The sequence below is a fragment of the Pelophylax lessonae genome (genome assembly GCF_965119305.1).
Source record: "Pelophylax lessonae genome assembly, chromosome: 1".
NCBI classification, from domain to species: domain Eukaryota; kingdom Metazoa; phylum Chordata; class Amphibia; order Anura; family Ranidae; genus Pelophylax; species Pelophylax lessonae.
In genome coordinates, this window is record NC_138768.1 from 521,834,482 (window position 1) to 521,859,148 (window position 24,667).

Consider the following 24,667-nt stretch of genomic DNA (forward strand, 5'->3'; position numbering starts at 1 on the left):
ACCTTACACTTCTCCACATTAAACCTCATTTGCCATGTCGTTGCCCACTCCGTAATTTTGTCCAGGTCATTCTGTAGGATATCTGCTTCATGCTGTGCAGTTATTGCCCTGGCCAATTTTGTGTCATCTGCAAAAACTGATAACGAACTACTGATCCCTTCCTCAATGCTGTTTATGAATAAATTGAACAAGGTTGGTCCCAGGACTGAGCCCTGGGGCACCCCGCTTACTACCTCAGACCAGTCTGAGTATGCGCTGTTTATTACTACCCTTTGGACACGGCCTTTTAGCCAATTCCGTATCCAAGAGCAAACCCTGCTGTCGATACCTGCAGACCTTATTTTATAAATTAAGCGCTTGTGGGGAACTGTATCAAACGCAGTGTATATGACTGTCATTAAAGGTAAGACCAAGTTAGAATTCTGGAGGCGTGCTTACCGTCATATAAATAGCATGAAAAAATCTGATCCAGATCTACCCCTTGGACGGCACGTTAGCCTAGTGCATTCTGGGAAATTTCCAAAAATCAAGTTTCTGAACTTAGACCGTGTCCACCCCAGTTCCAGAGGTGGAGACTGGAACAAAACTCTCCTCCAACTGGAACTGAGGTGGATACATTCCCTCAAGGCAACTGAGCCCCCAGGCCTGAATGGCATGATGTCCTTCAGGCCATTTCTGGAGGGTTTCAGTTCCGGTGGGATGGAAATCTAGTCAACTCCCCCTGTCTGTGATTCTTATAAATATAAGTAGTGAAATTGATACAAATTGTACGTTTTTCACTATACAGTGGAACCTTGGTTTGCGAGTATAATTGGTTCCAGCAGCTTGCTTGTAATCCAAAACACTCGTATATCAAAGCAAGTTTTCCCATAGGAAAGCATTGAAACTCAGATGATTCGTTCCACAAGCATTTAATGTAATGAATAAAGATATGCTGTATTATATATAAAGTACATTCCTGTGCAGTAAAAGTATGCCATCTCCTCTGTTAAATAACATCATGTGTCCATGTGCCTGCACTGCACACAACAAATGCTGATTTATACTTTATTAGAGAGTCTGTGGCACTGTGTGATTACTTAGTCCTGCTCTGCAGCTCTCCTCCCCCTCCTCCTCAGATGACGTCAGGAGGAGTGATCGGCCCCTCCCGCCGGGGATAGCAGAGGGGACGGAAACCAGAGAGAGACACAGGGACAGGAATCGTACAAAGTAAGTGCAGGGAAACACTTTGATAAGTACATATCGGCATCTTCACATACAGTAGAAGCACTGGGACACATAATAACATGTGACAGAGGGCATTAACAGAGGGGATGGCATGGTTATAGTGTAATAAAACTGCTCGTATATCAAGACAGTGCTCGTATACCAAGACAGATTTTTTTAAAAAATGTTGCTCGTCTTTCAAAATGCTCGTAAACAAAGGCACTCGTAAACCAAGGTTCCACTGTATTTAGGACTGTGATGATTAATGTCTGTATGTGATGCAAATTCCAGGGTAATATTTATAATGTTATATCTATTGTCATTATATCCTTGTACATACTATGCCATGTGTGCCTTTGTATATCTTTGTCAGTTCAACAAGTACGCTGTGGCTCTTGGCAGTGTTAAAGAAAATTGAACCTAATAATTGGATATATAGCTGAATCAGGAGATGATAATTTCTATATTGCACTTTTAATGCAAGAAATTTTTTTTTATGCATAACCCTCATCGGATGCTTTTTGTCCAGTCGGTGTCCCCAGTGTGGTCATCCCGGCACGGTGAGAGACACCGTACTCCATCGGCGTTCTCTATTGGTCAATCATTTCCACCTATGCAATACTTCCGGTGTGGAGAGTTGCACTGACCAATGGGATCCGCCTGCGTTCCACGCTCCCGGATTCCATCCCGTGCCAGTGGAACGCAGACGCCGGCTCCGCCCCCATCGCGTCATGCCGTTCTGACATGCGTAACTAGTTGAGGGCGGACACGGCTCCTGTGATCCAGAAAGCCCTAAGCGGACACCAGCTAGCGGTCCGCAACTTTAATTATTTAAATCTAAGGTAATATTTAAACCGACCCATGGCCTTCCACAGCACACTTTCTGCCTGTCGGAAGCCATGAGGGTGTCGGTTACTGAAACTCTGCATCTGTGAAGGTAGGACTATTTGTAAACTGGCTGTGATATCTTACTTAGGGAGACCTCTCTATGCATGGTAGGCAATAATGCTAAAGTATGCCCTTTATTATTACACACTTTAATGGCTTATTAAATCCAAAAGCCACATTTGATTCCTTCAAATACTGCTATATATTTTATAAATAAGATTTAATCTCTAAATGAGGCAATACAATGTTGAACCCTTACTATCAAGACAAATTTAATTTGTAGTCTCTGTTTTGACACAGCCTATTAAAACATTCTACCTCATACATCTTCCTGCACTTTTTTCTATTTAGTATTCCTGCGGCCATTGTGCAGCTTTGGTGTCCACTAACATTTGACTTCGGTTGCCCACATTGGGAGACACGTGACTGGCCTTGTCCGTTATTACTATCTACTCCTACCACTCGATGGATAAGTTCTACCTTTCTGACAAGTGGAACACTGCCAAGTAGCCCAGTGCTAACTTGTTGTTTTTAAGAGTTTTCTGCAAGCGTCATGAACTTTATACATAGCCAACCCTGTAAGTGCTTTCAGCATTTATATCTTGTAAAAATGTTTTGTGTCCAAACGATCTAATTGCTATATGAATTCATTATTGAATGCACGATTCTGTGACTATTTTTCTGTGTTGACAGAGCATTATTCAGAACCACCCCTGAGGAAGAAGAGTCTAATCTTCGAAACGCGTTGGGCTTTGGTCTCTGTAATATATGGTTGAATACTATGTTATTGGATGTTTTGCTTGCAATTTTTAATCTCACCATTTTGTATATTTGTTTGACCTGCAACCAGACTAGCAAAGGCTTCAGGAGTGTTGTGATACTAGATTCATATTTCCATTACATGCCATCATAAATTTTCTTTACCGCTAAGAGAAAAAACTATTTTCTAAATATTTTGAAAAATATAATAACTGGGCGCACATTTGACAGCAAGAACCTTGCAGTTAATCACCTCAAATGAACACGAACCTTACTGTCAAGTTTCTTCATTGTGACCAGGTCAAGAGATTTCAATGAATGGCCAGTGGGAGCAATGAAGTAAAGGCAGGCATGAATCCTTGTATCATGGTAGTTATAAAGCGACCTCTTGATCTTCAGCTCTTCTTGAAGGTATGCTTCAAACTGAGCATCAATGTATTCAACGATAGGACGGTAGCTGCAATTAAGCACAGAACAATTTTAGAGTTGACCTTTGACTCCCTGGTACTATGGTCAATATTTAGCAGGAAAAATGCTGCAGAAAAACAAAAGTTGAAAAGGTTACATTGTATGATAGACAAAGAAAATAAAAAATACACACAAAGCATTCTTAACGTGTAAAGCAGGGCAAAGAGTAAACATATAGGCAAAGATTTACATATTATATGTCAAACGTAAAAGGATGCAGGGATTTTGTAACTTGATATTTTCATGTATGAGCTATAGCATGCTCTCCAACAGATCCAAACAGGGAAAACAGCTTGAAAAAAAAAAAAAAAAACACTGTTTAATAGACTGGAGCTGTCTTCGAAGTGGCATGCACATATGCACAGGGGTGGGTTTAAATATTACGCATGTAGTTCTGATAACAGAAATCATAGTACCAGCCATTAGCAGCTCTCGGCCCAAACTATGACTGGATCCCTATCATCACCTGGCAATGCTGTGAGAACGATCACAGATGTTATTACCAATGAAGTTAGTTAGAATAGATTTTTTTCATCTCTATACCCCTGCAACAAAGTCATGCAATCAGGCAAAAGAAATAAACAATAACTAATTAAACCAGCAAGAGATAAAACGTAATAGCTAAATGTATATCTGATAGCACAAAAAAAAAAAAAAAAAAAAAAAGAATTTGTAATGCTGGAGCACAGTGAATGATTGCCTTTTCCTGTCCAGACTTCCTTATGGGCTCTTTATTTCAACAGGCAATGACCCATGGGATAGCTGTGTGGAAGTACCGCTTTTGATTGATGTGATCATTTTGACCATACAAGGAAACAAAACGGAGATAAGGGGTTGTTGGAGGTCATACGTCTTTAATGTGCAAATATGCTGTAATGTTTGAATAATTTAGATTCGTTGTGTCAGCTGGATACTGGAATTTAGGTCAGTATGCTTTCTAATGTAAATGCAAATAAAAATATACAGTTCTGATTAAAGGGCCACCAAAAAACAAAAGTGGATTAAATATAAATGTTTATACTGTCACTTTTGCAAAAAATGTATAACATTTCCAGAACACTGACAAACGTGAATATATTATCTTTAGAGAGCTTTAATATAATTTTCTTCTTCTATTTGTCATGTTGAAATATTATTGTTTATTGATGTTTTTTTGGAAAGTTCTCCTTTTTTTCTTTCCAGATGTTAGGATGTTTCTCAAAATTCATCACAGCAAAAAAGAAAAAACAATTTTTCTTCTCCACATAACGAGTAGGTAACATTTTCTTCCAGTCTACTGCACATTCCTATAGGTCAGTGAAGCAGCCCATTATAGTGATGAGCCAATAGCAATATGTGAAGGTGGGGGGCAGGAGGCAAGCTCCAACACTATTTGGAGGACTGAAGCTTTTCTAGCTCATAATGGCCAATTTTTCTGACAAAGAAGAGTCATGAAAGCTGTTATGTGCATGCATTTGATGATGCCTGCACTTTATGTCTGCTAGTAACTTTACTTATTTATTTTTAAAATTACTCTGTACTTAAAAAAAGAAAAAAAGCTACAAGCTAATGCTAACTAAGATGTGATAACCCTCACAGTAAAATAGTCTGTGGATGTAGACTGTTACCAGCTCCATCATCTTTAGACCAATGGGTTATGCTCCTCCTTTCAGGAATAGGCAATAGGCAGGAAAAAAGCTTAAAGCGGAGTTCCACCCAGTGCACATTTTTAAAAAAAAAATACCCCCGGGACAGTCAGGGCTAGTACATTCCACAATGGCTAGCCTCTGATCTGTCCCGGGTTGCACTTACCTTTTAGGAGAAATACTTACCTTGAAAAAGTATTCTCCAGCGCTGCCATCTCAGGTGTGGGCAGCTTGAAGCCAGCGCGATCCTCTTCGGCGTCCTCTTCCTTCTTCTTCGGTCCCACGATGCACTGCACCAGCCCCGACGTCACTTCCGGTGCGCACGCGTCATCCCTCCACAGCTTCTGGGCATGCCCAGAAGCTGTTTAGAAGGGAATGACGAGCGCGCGCCGGAACTGACGTCGGGGCCGGTGCAGGCGCAATGATTCCTGGGAGCGATGACGTTCAGCTCCCAGGAATCATTGCAAAAGCCAGGAAGTGACGACGGGCCGCGGCCGTCGAGGGGAGGAAGAAGGAAGTAAGGTAAGTATATTTTCTCTACAAGGTAAGTAAAAAAAAAAAAAAAAAAAAAATTGCGATTATCCATTTGTTTTTCAGGTGACCCGGAGCGAGAAGATGGAGGTAAGTTTAAAATAAGGGTGGAACTCCACTTTAACCATGCATATGGGGCTGTTCCTGCAGGCATAACCCCACACACCCTGCTATCAGCAATCAGTTTAGTTGTAAGCAGTGTTTAGAAGACAAAAAAAACCCATTCACTCAGAAGTAGAGGGGCGGGTGCTGCGTCTGTCGATGAACTTCAGAGAAAAGGATTTTACGGTAAGTTCTTTCAAAAATCCAATTTTTGTACCACTTTATTTCTGTGGACCCCCAGATAAGGTGAGCAGCAGGACAACGCCACCAATTCAGATACTCTGTGGGCAGAAGTAATAGCCACCAAAAAGCCTCCTTGGTGTAGAGACGCCACTATCGTTAAAATGGATTCCATTCGAAACTTCTGTACCTCGGTTCACCTTGAGGTCCAGAATTGGACGTACTTTGCCTTCATTTCTGGGCACAGTAAACAGGTTTGAATAGAATCCCTGGAAGCATTCCGGAGAGGGAACCGCCACAATCACCCCTTGCTCCTGCGTGCCAAAGGCACGAAGGGGCCACCTGATTGCTGAAAAATAAGGGCCCCATCTATTATGCGGTGCCTTGCTATTAGCAGATTCCAACAAAGACCCAAATAGGCGGTCCCCCGTAAAGGAAGATCTGTAGAGCCTTTTTAGAAGCCTGATCCGAAACCATTATTGCGCTTAGAACAATGCCAATGACGCGTGACAATTTTGTCACAGTAGGCGAGAAAAGGCCCCGAGGGAACCGGCGCCCTCAATGTTAAAATTTTTTGCACCAATACAATCAGTGCATCCACCAGCGCCCTTGCATGTGCATGTGCAGTAAAATAGGAATCATCCTCACTGCAGAGCACCCAAAGTGCGTGGATGCAGACCCATTAGAGCTCACCCTGGGAGCATAACAAGCAGAGGAGGTCGCCGACCGCAGTTCCGCCAGGAGACGCCGGCTAAAGTCCATAAATGACATAAGAGGACATGGCCCCCTATAAAGGGGATAAGGGAGGCACGCAGACGCGCAGGCAGAGTACCCCCACACAACAATGTCCCAACGGTGCCCCCCCGGTTCAAGGGGGGCGCCAGGCAGTCCATATGTCCACCCCCCTGAAGAAGGGGGGGAAGGGCAGATGCCCATCTGCTGCTCTATCACTCTGGTCAGCAGCTCAAACCGCCAGGTCAGCAGCTCGGTCAGCCAGCCTTGAGTAGGCCCCAAAGCCGCGGCCTAAATTTTGGGCCCGATCTGGTCGCGGGTCTGCCGTCAGCCCTATCAGCTTGATCAGCAGTTCGGACAGCTTGGTTAGGAGCCTGACATGGTACTCGAACAGCTGGACATGGTACTCGCGAGTAGGCCACAAGCCACGGCCTCAATTTTCAGCCAAATCCGGCCGCGTGAGGTGATCCACCTGCATCCGCCGGTCAGCTCAGTCAGGCACTTCGGACAGCCTGCCACGGTACTCAGACAGCCTGGCATAGTACTCAGACAGCCGCGAGTAGGCCGCAAGCCGCAGCTTCAATTTTTGGGCCGATCAGCATCCGCCAGTCAGCTCAGTCAGGCATTTTGGGCAGCTTGACATGGTATTCAGACAGCCTGGAATGGTACTCAGACAGCCTGGCATGGTACCCAGACAGCCGCGAGTAGGCCGCAAGCCGCAGCCTCAATTTTTGGCCCAATCCAGCCACATGAGGCGCAGACCCACGGATGAAAAAACAGCCGCTCCCCCTCAAGCCTATAACCGCCGCAGGTAGCCCAAAAGACATCCCTGCCCCAGTCACTAATCCCCAGGGGGCCAGGAACTTGCTCAGAGAACCCCGGTGCGATCTAGACAGCCCGGTCAGCAACAACTGCATCCATCCCCCCTTACTGAAGCAAGTGGCAAAGCCAGCTCCTACCTAACCCGGGGGCGTGGGGGTAGGATGGGGCCAAAGGACCACCGTGACTGTTAGAGGGGCTGGGGGAATGGAAGGGAACCCGGGGGTCCAACCATCCCAAGGAGGGCCGCACGTCCACCCCGAGACTGCCAGAGGATTGGGGGGACAGTATTACTCACCCTACCACCCAGGGTGGGGGTGCTGTCAGCCAGGGGGCTATGCTGCGACTCAGGGCATTCCAGGTCGATCGCCTCCCAGCTAGACTTGTCCACTCATAGGCTCGTCCCCTCCGTCGGGGGACTGTTGTGACGAGGCCTAGTTCTGGACTATAACCTGCTCACGCTCGCTGGCCAGGCTGGGAGACCTTAAGGATCTAGATTATCCAGTGCGAAACCACAGCCGGCTGTTGCTTGTAGTTCCTCTGGATCTTGGTACTTCAGGAACTGACTTGTGAAAATAAAAAAATACAAACAAACACTTAAATTTCCCTATTAAAAGCTAAGACCGAAGTCCCAGAAGGGAGCTAGGTCCTATTTCTAAAACTAGGCAGAAACAAACTTTTTGCTGGTAGCAGAGTATGTGGGGCTATGCCTGCAGGGACAGCCCCATAGGCGTGGTTAAGCTTTTTTCCTGCCTAGTGCCCATACCTGATAGGAGGAGCATAGCCCATTGGTCTAAAGATGATGGAGCTGCGTCTGTCGATGAACGATAGAGAAATACTGGACGACGATGTGCCAAGTGTCAGACTCAGGAAATCCAATCTGTTAGATGGGCCCAGCGAAGACTTCTGGAGGTTGAGAATCCAACACAACTTTGCAGGGCCTGTACCATCTGTTTGATGCTGGCTGACAGAGGATTGGTTCTTTAACAGGAGCTTGTTCATTTATCCCAAAACTTGGATCCCTTGAGAACGGAGCAGATGCAGAACCAGGTAAGCACCTACATGAAATCTAAGGCGGCTACGAGCAGGTGACAAATTTGTAATGTCGATTGCTGATTTGGTTGGAAAATCAAAGAAGTTTGAACAGAAACTTTGAAAGTGTTCTGTTGATACATAGGTCTGACACCTTGATCAAGGACTGTTGTACAGCAGCAAACAGATCTGTCTGCTGAAATGGAGAAGGGGACAAGCTGGAGAGAATAAAGTGAGAAGGAGGCAGAAAGCAAAACTCTAGTTTGTAACCCCTGGAAACAACACTCGGGACCCAGGCATCTGAAATGTTATGTGACCAGAAGGCTGACAGACTTCCTCCCACTTTGAGAGGTGGGACACCACATTACTGTAAAGAGGCCTTGGCACTAGCCTTAGCTGGTTTGGAAGGCCATGTCTTCGTACGAACATATGTTCCTGCTTAGATTCAGCAGTGTAAACTTGAGAGGGATGAAAGGAACTCTTTCTAACCTTAAGAGTTGAGGACCTACTGGTAAAGACACAATCCTTTTTCTGTTGGGAGAAAAGAGTACTCAAACCTCCCATAATTTCTTTGGTCTAGTTATCCTAAGAGGGCCCAAACAGATGACCAGCATTTAAGCCAGAGAATCCTGTGCATGTGCACAAAAAAGGCCTTTTCTGGATATCTGGCAAAGAGTACCCACCAAGCCATTTACGCAGTACCGTAAACCTGAAGACAAAACTTTCAGCTGGCTATGGGCAGGGAGACCCCTAAAGATGGATTTGATGCTCAGCTGAATGACTATAAAAAGAATGAATCAGAATGGCGCAACCTTCAGAAGCAAGGGTACTAGGGCCCTGCCCTGATGTACTAAAACCCACAAGGGAGCTAAAGGCTGAACCAGCTAAATGGTAAAGCACAATTAACCCCACCATCCTAGAGCTCTAGACCCGGCCACCAGGAGGGTTGACAGGGGTTTGTATCTCATCGCAAAAAGGAGGATAGCTGGGTACACAGGGATAAATGTCTAAAAGACTTCCGTCCTGTACCAACTATGTCAGTAGCAGCAATATGGGAGATATAAACAGTTCCTGGCTTCACTCACTATGATGGGCATACCCTGACAGGGGTCTATAGAGAAGGGCAGACCATGGCTCTGGAACTGTAAAGCACCCTGTAGCTAACTCCACTTGTTGCACAATTTGCCAAGGGGAGAGTCCACAGCAGGATTCAGTGCAAAAACAACCCCAAAACATACAGGTCGGCCCCACATCTTCTAATCACATTCTCCCAAAGCTCGGGCAAGGTGTGGAAATTGCATTAAGAGCCACTGTGGTTTTGGTGCACCCAAGTGATGAATAAACAGTCTAGAAAAGAAATTATCCAGAAAGAGAAAGAGGTATATCACCTAATGATAAAACAAAAAAAAAAATGGAGTCTAGCTGGGAGTGGGAGAGTTATATCAAAAGTATGTCCCTACAGCTTTTTTTTGCCAGTGTCCAATCACCTGAAGGTAGCTACATGTAACAGAAAACGTAAAATAAAAGTAGCATAGCAGGAAAAAATTTTTGTCATCTTTTTTCCCAGTGTCACTTATGATCAAATTTGCCATTTTCTGTACAGGTTGAGGGTAGTCTTAAAAATATGGGAGCCAATAATATTTGTGGCTCTAAGAAAATGAGTATTTGTTTCAAGCTATGATGCTGCTGTGTGGGTAGAGCCATGCACAGCCATGCCAATTTCAAATTTGACAGGAGCCAGCAGGGAGAAGCTCCCCAGCTTTTGTAAAAGGGGGTGGTGGCAGTTTAAGGGTGGGGGGCTCCAGACTCTGACTATGCTTCATGTTAGACCCCAAAAAAAGGGTGCAACATGAAACATGCTCAGAAAGGTAAGTTAGCCTTTATGTTTTGTGTAACCTGGGAAAGTTTAAAAGCTTTTTATTGAATTTCCAATGAATATTCCAACTTCATAAAGGTAACTGTGGTATTGTACATTCCTTGGAGTACAACGCTCAGATTCCTTTTGTTTCAACTCATATGCAACACGTGGAACATTGTGATATCTTTACATTATCAAGAGGGCAGCTTACTATTTCTTCTTCATACAGGCCATAGTTAGTGATCATAACCTCATTTCTCATTGCTGTTTGCATCTGTGCTGGGTAGATTTACCTTCTCTATTTGTCCATTTTCACCAGGACAGAAATTGATGCGAAATCAAAAATTTTACAGCTGTTTCGGGAACAGGAAAATCATCCAATGGGGACACCTATTCCAGTAAAAACTGTCTAACAGGGAGTTTGTCCTCACTTTGGGGAGATTTCCTCCCACTTTTATTACATGTTACTGCAACAATTAGTAAAGTCAAATTACCCCAATGGGTACATTATAAAGCTCTTTTCTTCAGGTATCAGACCCCATTTATACCACCTGATAAAAATGTATTCAAACAAAAGAACTTAATTGGGAATTCTTATAATGCAGTATATAAGTAATGCCAGTGTTACTATTATATAGAGTATGTAAACAGAGCTTGTATATATGGATGTAACAATTACTATAGTTCTAAACTTTTCTCAGTATACATACCTGTCATCTTTGTTAATCTGGTCCCCAAATCCTACGGTATCAACTATAGTTAGCTTCAGACGAACATTACTTTCTTGAAGTTCATAGCTTCTTGCTTTTAACCGGACCCCGGGCTCAGTGTGAGAAACTGGTTCACTTTCAAACTTTGTATTGAATATAGTGTCCATTAAAGTGGACTTTCCAATGCCAGTTTCCCCTAAAAACAGAAACAATGGTTGTGATGATGTCAAACTACTGTTAAAAAAAAGCTCTTAAGTGGTGCAATATTTCCCCTTGTGGCTCCTAAACTTGTCTGTGGGAATTTCGTATTTGACATGTTTTCCTACTCTAGTATAGTATATTTGAGGGTTGTCATCAGTACTATAACTACAGTAATCAAAGATCTTGGGCTAAAAAAAAAATCACAAGGCACATATTAAAAGTAGGCTTTCTCCTAGCTCCCAGTTTTTGGATTTCAACAGATCTAAGAAATTAGCAAGCAATAAAACTGTCCCAAAAGAGCACTTAAAAGAAAGATTTACCATTCATGGCCACACAGTATAAGCTTGTAAATCAATCATCAACCCCAGAGGCAACTGGGATTTCAATTATCATAAACATGCCCATCGGTAAATATGGTATCTGTGCTACAAACTGGAACCAGAAAATAATGCATCTACATGCCAGGCACAGACCGTAAGCTGCACTAAAAAATAAAAACAAATCTGGTTACTAAGGGATCGCCAGGCCTGGATTCCATCACTGAAGCCTGTTAACAAAGCTTTTGGCACCCAAAGCAACATCTCTAACGATCATCGATTTTACACATGATATTTTTCTGTTTTAACAGTCCTTAAAACAGAAAAATTTTTTGTGTTTTTTAATTAATAATAAAATAATACCTGGCCTTGGTAGTAAAGTATGCAGCTCTGCCACTCAACTGTTACCTGCCTAGCAGGATCAAACATTCAGCTACAAAATGTGGAACTGGATCAAATATGTGGTCATCTGCAACACCTCTTTTGTGTTCTTTGTGATAATCTAGTTTGACACTGGTACTGGATGGACAGATCAAGAAAACAGGTTCATAAAGATTGGGCAACAATTACCATGTACATGTTGAGCTAAGCAAGCTAATAGCTACTTATCCAGCTAGTGACCTTATGCTTAAAAGCAACACAAGCTTTCGAGTAAGATTTTGTATTCATCAATACCAATTATGAATTATTTGCTTCTCAGGCATGCAGAGATTTTAGTAAGTGATCCCTGCATCTTCTTCACATCAGCTAGTTCTCGGATTTGAAGACACTTATGGCTCGTTTCCACTGAGCTTTCTGGTACGGTTCGGTTTGGTACGGTACGCTATTTATGCCGTTTCCATTATGAATGGTACCCTAATTCCGAATCGTACAGTACCACTTTTTGGTACCCTTTCGTTGGGGTACCAAGCACATAAGTATCGTACCAACAGGGTGGAGCTACACTCTGCAGAACTCTGATTGGTTGACAGAGAATCCTCTATCACAGCTTTCCTGCTACACCACGCCTATCATGAAAGGGTACTATTGGCAGTGGAAACGCAATGTGTACCGTTCCGAACCATACCGTACTGAACCGAACCGAACCGTACCACTCAGTGGAAACGAGACATTAGTGCAAAGAACAATATCCACTGCTACATAATTATCCAAGCTAACATATACAGCTTCTGTTCGCTCACTGAACCTGGAGCAATTGCTTTATTCCACATCGTTCATGTAAATAAAGTCAAATGGCAGTTGTAATTTTACCTTTACATTCAAGCACCACCAGATGGAAACTAAAATTCTATTATCAAGATGCATTTTACATATTATAAACAGATTTGCAACCAATTACAGTATAGGCTAATGAAACACAACAAATCTGCCAGAACTTGTTCTTATCAGAGAGTTTTTAAATATATGAATGCGAAGTGTATAAAGAACTATCTGGCCTGACAAATAAAATGGAGAAAAATATGGAATGCAAGGATATTTGAGGGCATGTGCACAACTATGCTTTTATATTTATGGCAATACATTTTTTATGCAACTTACCCACATTTTCCAAATGTTTTTTTATCCCTATAGGAAATGAAGGGAGCATGACAGTAGGCAGTTTTTACAGGGGAAGAGTGCTGGAGGGTTTAACACAATAGGCTGAATTTGCAACATAAAAATTCCCCAGCACTCGATCCTACTAGCCACCAAAGAGAATCAAACTAAATTCTGTTGTTCACATTCAACAAAAAGCAAGGTACATATATTTTTATGTCACAATTTGGCTGCCACACTTTGCAGATGTACCCTGGCATGGTTGTGTGGCTTCACATGTATTAGCAAATGTGTAAGGGATTCATTTTAATCTAAATGTTAAAAATTATTTTAGTTGGGTTCTCTTTCTTGGAAAGCACGATTTAGAACTGGAGAATTTTTTGTCCTGATGTCTATGGATCAATTTACTCTCAGAGTAGTTCAAATAATTATTTTAAAGAAAACAAAGGGTGAACTGAGTGCTTTTCAAAGAAGCCTACAGAGCACCTGTAATTAAAAATTAGTTTGCTCCAAGTGCACTTTATGACCAGTATTGACTTACCATAGAAAGCTATTTCAAATATGCTTGACATGACAGAAGTATAGGGGCTGCTGTTGCTGGTCTCCTTTAACCTTTTTGCTGCCACTGACATAAGGCATACAGGGCTCAATTCACAAAATGATATTTTCCGCTTCAAGATTAGCAGCAAAATAGCTCATAGCATCTTTCAAAAAATTTTTTGGGAATTTACCAGAAAAAATGCTACTAAAATATCGCATACACTATTTCTTGAAGCACGGTATTTTCGTTGCGAAGACTTGCAATACTTTAATGCTTGTAGCCTTAAAAACCAGGGAATAGCTAGCTGTTAAGGAGTCAGCATTCGTCAGCAACCTCAACAGCTCGTTTGGCTGTACTTTTCCTATGGATCACAGGAGTGCAGTCCGTTCTGCACTTCTGTGACCCGTTTTCAGCAGAGATCAGTCTGAAGTCCACTCTCTGCTGACGTCACAGAAGTCGGTCCACCTGGCTCAAACTCTCAGCCAGCTCCTCGACCCTCCACAGCCCAGCACTCCAATGAACGAGGAGGAGGCAGAGCAGAGAGCTGCTGACTAACAGTCAGCAGCTCTCTGCTCAGGGAGCTGTCAGAACTGAGCGATGGGGGGTGTTCAATCACCCGGTTCTCAGTGCAGAGGCCCCAGGGGACAGATGCAGCATCGGCCCGATATAATCCTCAAAAAAAACAAAGCCATACTTCTCTTTTAAAGACACCAGAGGGTGCCAGCTGAAATTTCATACACTGCTTAAATATCGCATGCCTGGACATCTACTTATTTCCCTCAGCTTTTTCCATAAGGGCACAATTGTAAATTTACAAATATTTTCTATTTTATAACTCAATACAGTTTTAGCTTTTAGATATAGTAGGAATTGTGTTTGTGAGCGCTAATGATTTTAATGAATTTTTATTTTTGATGATTTCATGATTATGATTTTTAATGAAAATATTTTTGACAAACATTTGCACAACTATAACAGGACCTACAAAATCAGTAGCACCATCTTTTTTTTTCTACTGCTCCTATGTTTTTTAGAGAATGTATGGTGTTGGGGTCTTTTACAAATTCTGAAAGCTGTATTTGGAACATTATAACTCCCAGATATTTAGTCCTTGTTCACACTGGGGCGACATGTCAGGCGACCTGGTCGCCTGACGGGTCGCTGTAGGTCGCTCGCCATAGAGAAGCTATGGACCCGTTCTAATAGGAGCGACACAAGTCGCTCAGACTTAGAAAAAGGGTCCGGAGCTTCTTTGGGGCGACCCGGAGCGACCTGCATAGACTTCAATGTTATGAAGTCCGTGCCGGCCGCTCCGAGGTCGCGGTGCGAGCAGCGCGCTGTGACCTATGAGGTCGCCCCGGCAAGTCGGATCGCCCCAGTGTGAACGGGGCCTTAGAGTAAGTTGCTTATTTACACTTATGTGTACTAATCTTCACTTTTTTTGCAAAAAGGTACAATGTTAAATTTACAACTATTTAGGGATTTTTTTTACCTTTAGTCCCGGTTCACACTATTGCGATGCGGGAACACTGCGAATATACTGCGTGTTCCCGCATCGCATCCGCAGCACAGGCAGTTCACACTGCCATATGCGATACGCTGGGGGTGTCAATTCAAAGTTAACGACACCCCCACATCACATCACATATCGCAGTGCGATCTGACAGTTCGCACAGGAATCAGATCGCAATAGTGTGAACCACCATGCGATCCGATTCTGCTGCGGACCACAAAAAGGGTCCTGTGCGTGTTCACTGTGATTGCGGTGCGAATTCAGCCATACAAACTGTATGGCTGAACTCGCACCGCACAGACATCGCATGTGGTTTTAGGAGCAGTGCGCTCTGAATCATATGCAATGTCTGTGATCGCATTAGTGTGAACCGGCACTTAGATTAAAATTTTGTAGCAGTTTTGTAAGTTATGTTGTGTTTGTGAGCGCTAAACATGGATTTTATCGTGTGTTATAATCAAAAATATTTTTGATAGAAACATTTGTGCAACTATACAGGACTTAAAAAAAAAAAATCAGTAGCATCATCTTTTTGTTCTGCTGGTCATTTAGAAACTGCATGGTTTGGATAGTCTTTTTTTAAAATCTGAAATCTGTAAGTTAAAAAGAAGCAAAAGTGCAGAAAATGGTCTGTCCACCTGAGGTTTAAAGTCGAGAATATGCCCTGGCAGGTAAAGAACAAAGCAGATCCTTTCCTCCCCAAATGTGAAAAGCCCAGGCGCAAACAGCTCTGCGTGCCAATCTTTGAACATTCTTAAGTCACATGTAAAAGGAAAACTTTTTTTGTGCACTTACATTAAATCTTTTATGATGCATTAGTGAGATCAGTTGCAGACCTCATTGGTGGGCCAGCAGAGAATAAGGAAGATGTTAGCCCCTGATTAAGTTTCTTTTTTTTTTTTTTCAAAATGGAAGCACAGGTTTCTGACCCACTGGAAGATGGGTGTGGGGGAAAGAATAGACCCCCCAAACATTTTGGATATTTACATAAGGAAGGCTTTTTACAGCTAAAAAGCTTGCATAAAATGCATCTTAAATGCAAATATAATTTTTGTGGAAGATTTTTGTTGAAATAAATGGCCTGGGGATAGGGCCCCAAGCACTACTTTGTGGTACTTTAACATAGATGTGCTGCAGGGTTTGTTTTTTTTTCAAATATAGGACGTATAGCATGTTTGTACATTTACATTTGTTTTATAGTAGGTTTATTGGAATGAATGGAAAATGCACAAAAGTACATATATTTAATGCAGTTTTGTTTGTTTGCAACATGCCTTCACCTGTAAAATCCCTACTCTAAATGCTTCTGCCCAAGAAAAACTGTGTAATTGCACAAAACTGTGCCTTGAAAATGCACACACATGCAAAAAAAAAAAAAAACTGCATGGCAATTCATGTGCATATTTGTGTAAGGGCGCTTAGGCTGGATTCACACTTGTGCGATGCCAGACGTCGCATGTGTTTCGCACCGCATTGCTGTGCACATCACATGCAATTCAAATTTAGCCATACAGTTTGTATGGCTAAATTTGCATTGCATTAGGACCAAAATGGTGCAGGACACTTATTTTTTGTTGAACTTTTTGCACTGGAATCGGATCGCATGGGTGTTCAGACCCACGCGATCCAATTCCCCTCTGATTCCACAGTTCGCACTGTATTCTGATGCAGATTTGGGGGTGTCAAGAAAATAAAGTGTTTACACACTGCATATCTTTGCAATTTTGTGCTCGAGCATGAATTTATTGTAGACAGACCTCGCAAAATCAAATACATGAAAATTAGTTCACTCACCAACACATAATATGTTAAAGCAGAATCCCTGTGAAGTTGATTTGTTGACAAGCTGGTCAGGAAGACTATCAAACCCAACGTGCCCAGATAAAGACAATGCTCTGAGGTCATCATTCGGTGACTATAAAAAAAGAGAAACATATTTAACAAACCTGTGAAAAAGCTGTTTCAAGAAATGTTACTGTAAATTTACATTGCAAAAATACTTGAAATATTTTTAGTATTGTATCCACTGGAAACATTTAATTGATCTCCTCCTATTGTTGCGTGCATGCAAGCTACATTTAGCTTTTAATATTCTAGTTTTTTATTTATTTATTTGGGTTTCAATTCATGTCAGATTTATTTAGCAATTAAACATTCAATGAAAATACATACTGGAAAATTTACCACCTGACAATGTGTTGTCATGATAAACGTTTAGTACAAGACACCTGCAAGCAAAGCAAGGGATTTCCATTGGACGACTAATCCCAACAGTTTAGGCCTCATCCGACAGGTGGTTTTGTATCAACGGTTAATCACTGCTCCAAGTCATTAATGGCAGTGATTAGCAGCGATTTTTAGCTAGCCATTTAATGGCTAGTTTGGTTAGCGATTGGTCACAAGTTAAAGCCAAGTTAAAGCTAAGCACTGAGCATCACTGCAAATAAATCTCACTTCTTGACATGGCCATTTTAGAGACTGCAGCAAGCAGGATACCTTCTTAAAACCAACCGTTCAATGTCCTTTGACCATAGCTAAGGACTACAGTACATAGGGAGGGGCGTGATGAGATGACGCGCATGCTCACATTGGAGTAGGCGGACCGCCACCCGGATCCCGGCCGTCTCCACCTGATGCTCCGAGTAGACACGCTGTCTGGCATATCTTGAATGAGATGCGGGTCCTTTGCTGCTGACCCAGGGCCTCCCTCTCCTGCTGCCACTGTGATTGAGAGGCATGACTCGCCCATCGCTCAATTGATGCTGTAGCCCGCTGATCTTCTCCTATATCTACCTCTAGATGCTGAATGGGGAAGTTCCGTGGTGTTTTGTCCTCCCTGAATGGAGGGGGGAGCCCTGGCAAAGACCCCTAAACCAGCATAGTTCACCATCTCGCTATTGGCTCCATTTCTCCGGCGACCCCCTTAAAAAAGAAGACAAGTGACAGACCTTCTTACCTGGACTATAGGGTAAAAACCTAATAGTGACAAGCAGCTCCTCATAAGAATTACAGAGGGGCCCATTGTCACTGTACCTCTCTGCTGTTTGCTGTATACCCTGAAGGCCCCCCCCTGCGCCCTCAGCTAAACTGTCCTTGATCTGACTGGTTTCGAGCTCCCCTGGCCTATAGAGACTGCGCTTATTGCTCAGTAGCAAATTATTTAACGCTGTTACTCGCTTTTACTGTTAAGTATCCAGGGTCGGTAAGATACCTTTCCTTATCCTCACTGTTGCACTACATAGTGGAGATTATTTGAGATTGAAGATGAAAGGTCAATCAAAAGCCAATAAAGTAAACCAACCTGCCCCTAGCCCAGGCGGCATCCAGTGTTACCTGTCGGCAGAGACAAGCATGGTGGAAGAGGGGCAGGATAGCCATAGACAAGGACCCTCAGAGCGGTCAGGGAAGGGCAAACAAAAACCGATAATGGAGAAACTCAAAACAGGGAGGACCAGTGGCTTAGGAGTAACCAGACCGAAAGGTTCTGAAAGGATCCCTTCAAGGGGGCCCTAAAGTGCAAAATGGAAGCCCCTAAAGGGGAAAGCCCAGCCCTAACAGCAGATGGGGATGTTGCCCTGGAGGAACCCCAAGAAGGTCTACCTCTTATTAAAGAAGTCTTAGCGGGTCTGCTGTCTAAACTGGAAACCTCTTTAAAATCAGACATAGCGGCTGTCAGGACAGACATTGGCCAAGTATTTGGGTGTGTGGAGGAAATGGAGGGGAGACTCGATGTTCACGGTTGTCTACTAGAGGATTTAGGTAAACAGATGAAATCGCTGCAGAGAATTAACCAATCTTTATTTTAAAAGTTAGGAGGACCAGGAAAATCGAAGCTGTAGGAAAAATGTGTGTATAAAGGGCTTAAGAGAGAAGCAGGAGGAAGACCTGATAACATTGGTATGATGCCGCTTTAACCCCTTGCTGGGGAAAGAGCCCCCAGAAACCTTAAAAATTGATCGAGTGCATAGGGTGGGAGGATACCGAAGCCAAGCTGGGGGTGTCCCAGGAGATGTGATCGTAAGGCTCCCATATGTAGAAGAAAACATGATAATTATGGAAAAGGCCCAGAACTCCGCTGGGATCACTTTTGAAAGAGTGAATCTGCAGCTATATGCTGACCTATCGGCTGAGACCCTGGCAAGAACACTCCAGTGGGTGGAGATGGATCGGAGCATCAGGGTGGTGTCCTGGGAAGGAATGGACAGGAGGTGGCACACAGTAGTGGGTCACCAGATCCATACATTGAACAAGATCTGGACAGTTGTCCAACCCTCTGAGGGGATTACCTCTGTGGGAAGGGTAATGAGGTGGGGGAGGGGCAGGGGCCGCCTTCTTTTTTTTTTTTCCCCTCTCCAGGTCTATTCTCAAGGAAAAGAGGGCTAGCTCTTTTGGTTGCCCATGGCTCTGGTAAATCTAGTGTCATACAATGTTAGAGGCCTGAATACACCTAGCAAAAGACATAAGGTAACTAAAGAATTGCATCATTAAGGGGCCGGAGTAGCCTTCCTACAAGAAACACATATTATACATACATCAGGGATTAAATTGTCTTCCTGTTTTTTTGCTACGTGGTTCTACGGCGACTCGGTTTCGAGCCATTTGCGGGGAGTGGTGATTGGATTTGATGGGAGTGTTTACATTGAAGGAGCAGCTAGCAGACCCCGAGGGAAGGTTTTTGTTTATTAAGGGAAGATTATTCCATATGAAGTACACCTTTGCAAACATTCATTCCCCAAATAAAGGTCGTTTTTGAGGAAAACCTTGAAAAGTTTGATGACATTCCAGGAGGGGAGGCTTATTGTAGAGGGAGACCTAAATATGGGGTTGGACCAACGGCTGGATTTATCGACGGGGACCTCAAGTCTCCCATTACAAAAGCAGAATGAAACTAGGAGATTACTGGGAGAGTGTCAACTAGTGGATGCCTGGAGGGTGAGACACCCAGAACTTAGAGATTACACTTATTACTCTTCAGTACATGGGTCTTATTCAAGGACTGGTTACATTTTAATAGAGCATCAACTCCTAGTCTCCCTTAAGGATGCGATAATTAAGTCAATCACACTCTCTGATCATGCCCCAGTGATAGTGCAGTTATGTCTAGTTTCAGCAACACCTAGAGGTAGGGGCTGGAAACTGAAAAAATTGCTCATTCAGGATCCTAAGTTAGTCCAGAAAGTAAAGAAGGGGTTGGAGAGCTTCTTCGTTATTAATGATACACCAGAGATTTCACTAACTACCCTGTGGGAATTAGATAAAGCTTATACTGTATAAGGGGGATATTAATAGCAGAGGTGGGGGACTTGAGTCACATGACTTGACTTAAATCAGACTTAAGTCACCAGTTTGAGGACTTGAGACTTGCTTGACTAAAATTAATAAAATACTCAACTTGACTTTGACTTGGTATTCATGACTTGAGACTTGACTTTGACTTGAGACATATGACTTGAAATTACTTTACTTTTTTAGGTTATTAAATATTTGCATTTTCGCAAGATGTGTTAAAGCAAAATGAATGTGCCTGTTATGTTTCTGACACCACAGTCACTTGATTTTTAGGACACTGGCTGTTTAACAATGAAAATACTTAGCATGTTTTTAGTGACTGTGGTGTTGAAACATGACCGGACGAAGGATTTTTGAGCTGTTTGGGCATTCAAAGTGTTTCTTTAATGTGCCAAGAAAAAAGTACTAAGCAGTTTTCTTAATGTTGAAAATAAAACAAAACCTTTCCTGACCACTGACTTTTAACTTATTTAAAGGTGAAAATTGGGGTAGATCAGTATTTTGACTTGATTTGTGACTTGACCAAAACAAATGACTTGACTTGCTTGACTTTTAGCAGGGACCTGACTTGACTTGCTTGCTTTTCGCCACAGTAACTTGGGACTTGCTTGAGACTTGAAGGTTAAGACTTGAGACTTGCTTGTGACTTGCACATGTGTGACTTACTCCCATGTCTGATTAATAGGTATTGGGACACAAAGAAAAAGGAAAAGGAGGTGAGGAGGAACCAGCTACTTAGGGAGATACATACACTGGAACAACGGACTAGGCCCAAAGGCATCCCAGAAAAGAGAGAGTTGATAGAGAAGGGAGGGGAATTGACGGCCCTTCTGGAGCAGGAGACAAAAAGCGCATTTCAAATAATTATGAATGCAAAATATCAATGGGGAAATAAACCTGGGAAATGGCTAGCAAAAGCAGTGAGGGAGAAAAAAAAACGCATCCCATATTCCTAAAATTAAAAAACGAGAGTGGAGAAATTGTCCATTCGCTCCCAGATATTGCTCAGGCGTTACACTCGTATTATAGTCAGTTATACAAAGTTAGACAGAAAGAGAAAGGTAGGGATAGAGATAAGGAAATTCTGGCTGCAATGGCATACCTGCAGGAGCTTGATCTCCCAAGACTACCCAGTGAGGAGTTAGAGGAGTTAGAGGATTTAGAGACCCTGATCACATGGGAGGAGGTGGGGTGGGCGATAAAGAACATGGCCCTGGGGAAGAGCCCGGGCCCTAATGGATATTCGATCCTGAATTTTAAAAGGTTTCAAAAAATTATAGTCCCCAAACTATGTGAATACTTTAACATATTAAAGAGAGGCGTCTTTGCTTGCTTATATAACCCTTTTATTGAAGGAAGGGAAAGATCCCACGGCATCAACGAGCTATAGACCAATTTCCCTTTTAAATACAGATCTAAAATTATTCGCAAAAATAACAGCAGAAAGATTAAAATCTTTACTGCCGAAATGGATACACAATAATCAGGTGGGCTTCATGTCTGGTCTGGAGGGGAGGGACAACTGCCCCAAATCACTCCTTCTGATCCACGAAGTGAAAAAGAAGGATATACTGGTCGTACTATTGTCCATTGATGCTGGAAAGACCATTGACAGGGTCGATTGGGGGTTCATGTTTGAAACTCTGAGACACCTAGGCATTGGAGAAAGGATGATAAGATGAATCTGTCTTTTATTACCGTCCAATGGCAGGAATTCGAGTGAATGGCAGTTTGTCCCTCCATTTCAAGCTACACAACAGTACTAGACAAGGGTGCCCCTTTTCCCCAATGTTGTTTGTCTTAGCTCTAGAACCCTTATTGGCAGAAATTCTCAAAAATCCAGATATTAGGGGGATGACAGTGGGGAGTAAGGAGTACAAGGTGGCCGTATATGCGGACCATGTACTATTATTTATCTCTAACCCCAGGCTAACACTCTAGGTGGTGCTGGAGGAACTAGGGAAATATGGGAAGCTATCAAACTTTAAGGTTAACATAGCTATATCAGAGATTTTGAATCTTACAATATCAAAGAGAGAACAGGCAATTCAGCCTAAAAGTCCCCTTCGTATGGTGTAGAGAGGAACTGGGATACCTTGGCATTAAATTGACTACATTGTCAGCAGCTTTGTATAAGGCTAATTATATACCAACGTTAAATAAGGTAAAGGAGCAGCTGAACTCTCTGAGACATAGAGCTACTTCATGGCTAGGTAGAATAAATGCGGTAAAAATGAACATTCTTCCCAAGCTCATATACATATTCCAAATGGTCCCAATCACCCTCCCTCAAACCTATTTTAGGAAGTTAAGGGCAATAGTATTAACCACTTTACCACCAGCCACTGTGCTGCTACTGTCGCTGGACTCCTCCCCCTGTAGGCGGCGCTCGCGCGCCGCCGGAGGCGCGCTCCCGCTGTTTTCATTCAAAGCGGGAGTCGGGCCAGGGGAGGAGCGGCGGCGATTGCCGCCGCTCTTCCCCGATCGTCGGGGAATCTAGTTTGGAGATCCGCCCGCCTATGTAAACAGAGCGGGCGGATCTCCTAAGTGACAGGGAGTGACAGATCGGAGTGTTCAGCATAGCTGAACATCGGATCTGTCCCTGGCTCACTCAATCACCTCCCCCCCCACACGTTAGTAAGCACCAGGCATACATTAACCCCTCCCTCTCCAATAAAATTAACCCCTTCCCTGCCAGTGTCATTTTTACAGTAACAGTGCATATATATATAGCACTGATTACTGCAGTAATGTCACTGGTACCCCCAAAAGTGTCAAAAATGTCAGTCAAGGGTCCGATCTGTCCGCCACAATGTCGCAGTCCCGCAAAAAAAATAAATCGCAGATCGCCGCCATTACTCGTTAAAAAAAAAAACACCAAAAATGACAGAAATCTTTCCCTTAGTTAGTAAACGCAATATCTTTTGCGCAAACCAATCAAAATACGCTTATTGTGATTTTTTTTACCAAACATAGGTAGCAGAAAACAAATTGGCCAAAAATTTTTAAAAAATTCGATTTTTACATATTTTTTGGGAGGAATTTCATATAAAAAAAATGTTAAAAATATTGTTATTTTTTCAAAATAAACGCTCTTTTTTTGTTTATAGCGCAAAAAGTAAAAATCGCACAGGTGATCAAATACCACCAAAAGAAAGCTCTGTTTGTGGGAAAAAAGGACGTAAATTTCGTTTGGGTACGGCGACGCACGACCGCGCAATTGTCAGTTAAATTCGCATAGCGCCGAATCACAAAAAGTGGCCTGGACGTAAGACAGCAAAATCCTCCGGTGTTAAAGTGGTTAAAATACATATTGGCACACAAACGCCCGAGAATCGCCTATGAAGTACTAACAAAGGAAAAAGGGTCAGAGGGGTAGCTGCGCTTGATTTTTAAAAATATTATCAGGCAATTTCTTTAGCACAAATAGCAGACTGGATACACAATAAGGTAGGTGGGAGCTGGGTGGAAATTGAGAGCGCACAAAGCAAGGTAGATTTGGGAAAGATGGTGTGGGTACCACGAGTATATCAAGATTTGGTTAACGAACATGAGTACACTGACTAGGAACACGTTAAGAATTTGGGATAGTCTATGTCGATTATTCCACTGGGAATAACCGTTGATTTCATTAATTGACACAAATTATTTTAAACCAGGGAAAGAGGATTATTTATACTTTGTCAGATGGGCCAAAAAGGAGGTGATACAGTTAGGAGATGTAATGGTAGGAAACAGATTGTGCACTTTTTTTGAACTAACACAAAAATGGGGGAATGTGCCACTTGATAAATACAATTACAGCACTTTGTGCTCTCTCTACCGCAGCCTTTGCAGGTAAGGGATAATATGAGACCAATGGAGAAACTATTTAGTTCCCCTGTGTGTACTAAGCATAGTATATCCAAAATATAGAAGATCTTATTAGGGGAAACAGATTTTGTATACCCACCTTATCTAGGGAAAATGGGAACAGGAATTAGGACCCCTCAAAGACAAGGAAAAAAGGAAGAAAGTGTTGAAATTTGCTTGCTACTCATCAGTTGATTTAAAGACAACAGAGATGTGTTACAAGCTTTTTGCTAGATGGTATAGCATTCTGCAGAGGGCCAGAGGTTCGGTGCAGAGATACCCTCAACTTGTTGGAGGGGATGCGGAGCTCCTGGGACCTTTGCACATCTGTGGTGTGAAAAGGCAATATTAGGTTAATTCACCAGATTACAGGAGACTGCATTCAGATGGAACCTTGGAGTTGCTTGTTTCACAACACAGAGAAAAAAGGTTAGGGTATATAAGAAAATGCTAGTGCCTAACCTACTGAATGCAGCTAAAAAGCCTGATCCCGGCCATATTTGGCAGT

The 24,667-nt window shown here is 42.7% G+C and overlaps 1 protein-coding gene across 5 annotated transcripts in view; it reads right to left on the reverse strand.

Moving 5' to 3' along the window:
- The window catches only part of SEPTIN11 (septin 11), a 182,014-nt gene that overhangs the window by 62,706 nt on the left and 94,641 nt on the right, over nucleotides 1-24,667 (reverse strand). For all 5 annotated transcript variants that reach the window (XM_082264718.1, XM_082264716.1, XM_082264715.1 and 2 more), the window contains exons 2-4: nucleotides 16,813-16,933; nucleotides 10,911-11,106; nucleotides 3,124-3,310 (exon numbers count right to left, since the gene is read on the reverse strand). In XM_082264718.1, coding sequence (XP_082120844.1) covers nucleotides 3,124-3,310; nucleotides 10,911-11,106; nucleotides 16,813-16,933 — 504 coding nt within the window. The remainder of the gene's footprint in view (nucleotides 1-3,123; nucleotides 3,311-10,910; nucleotides 11,107-16,812; nucleotides 16,934-24,667) is intronic.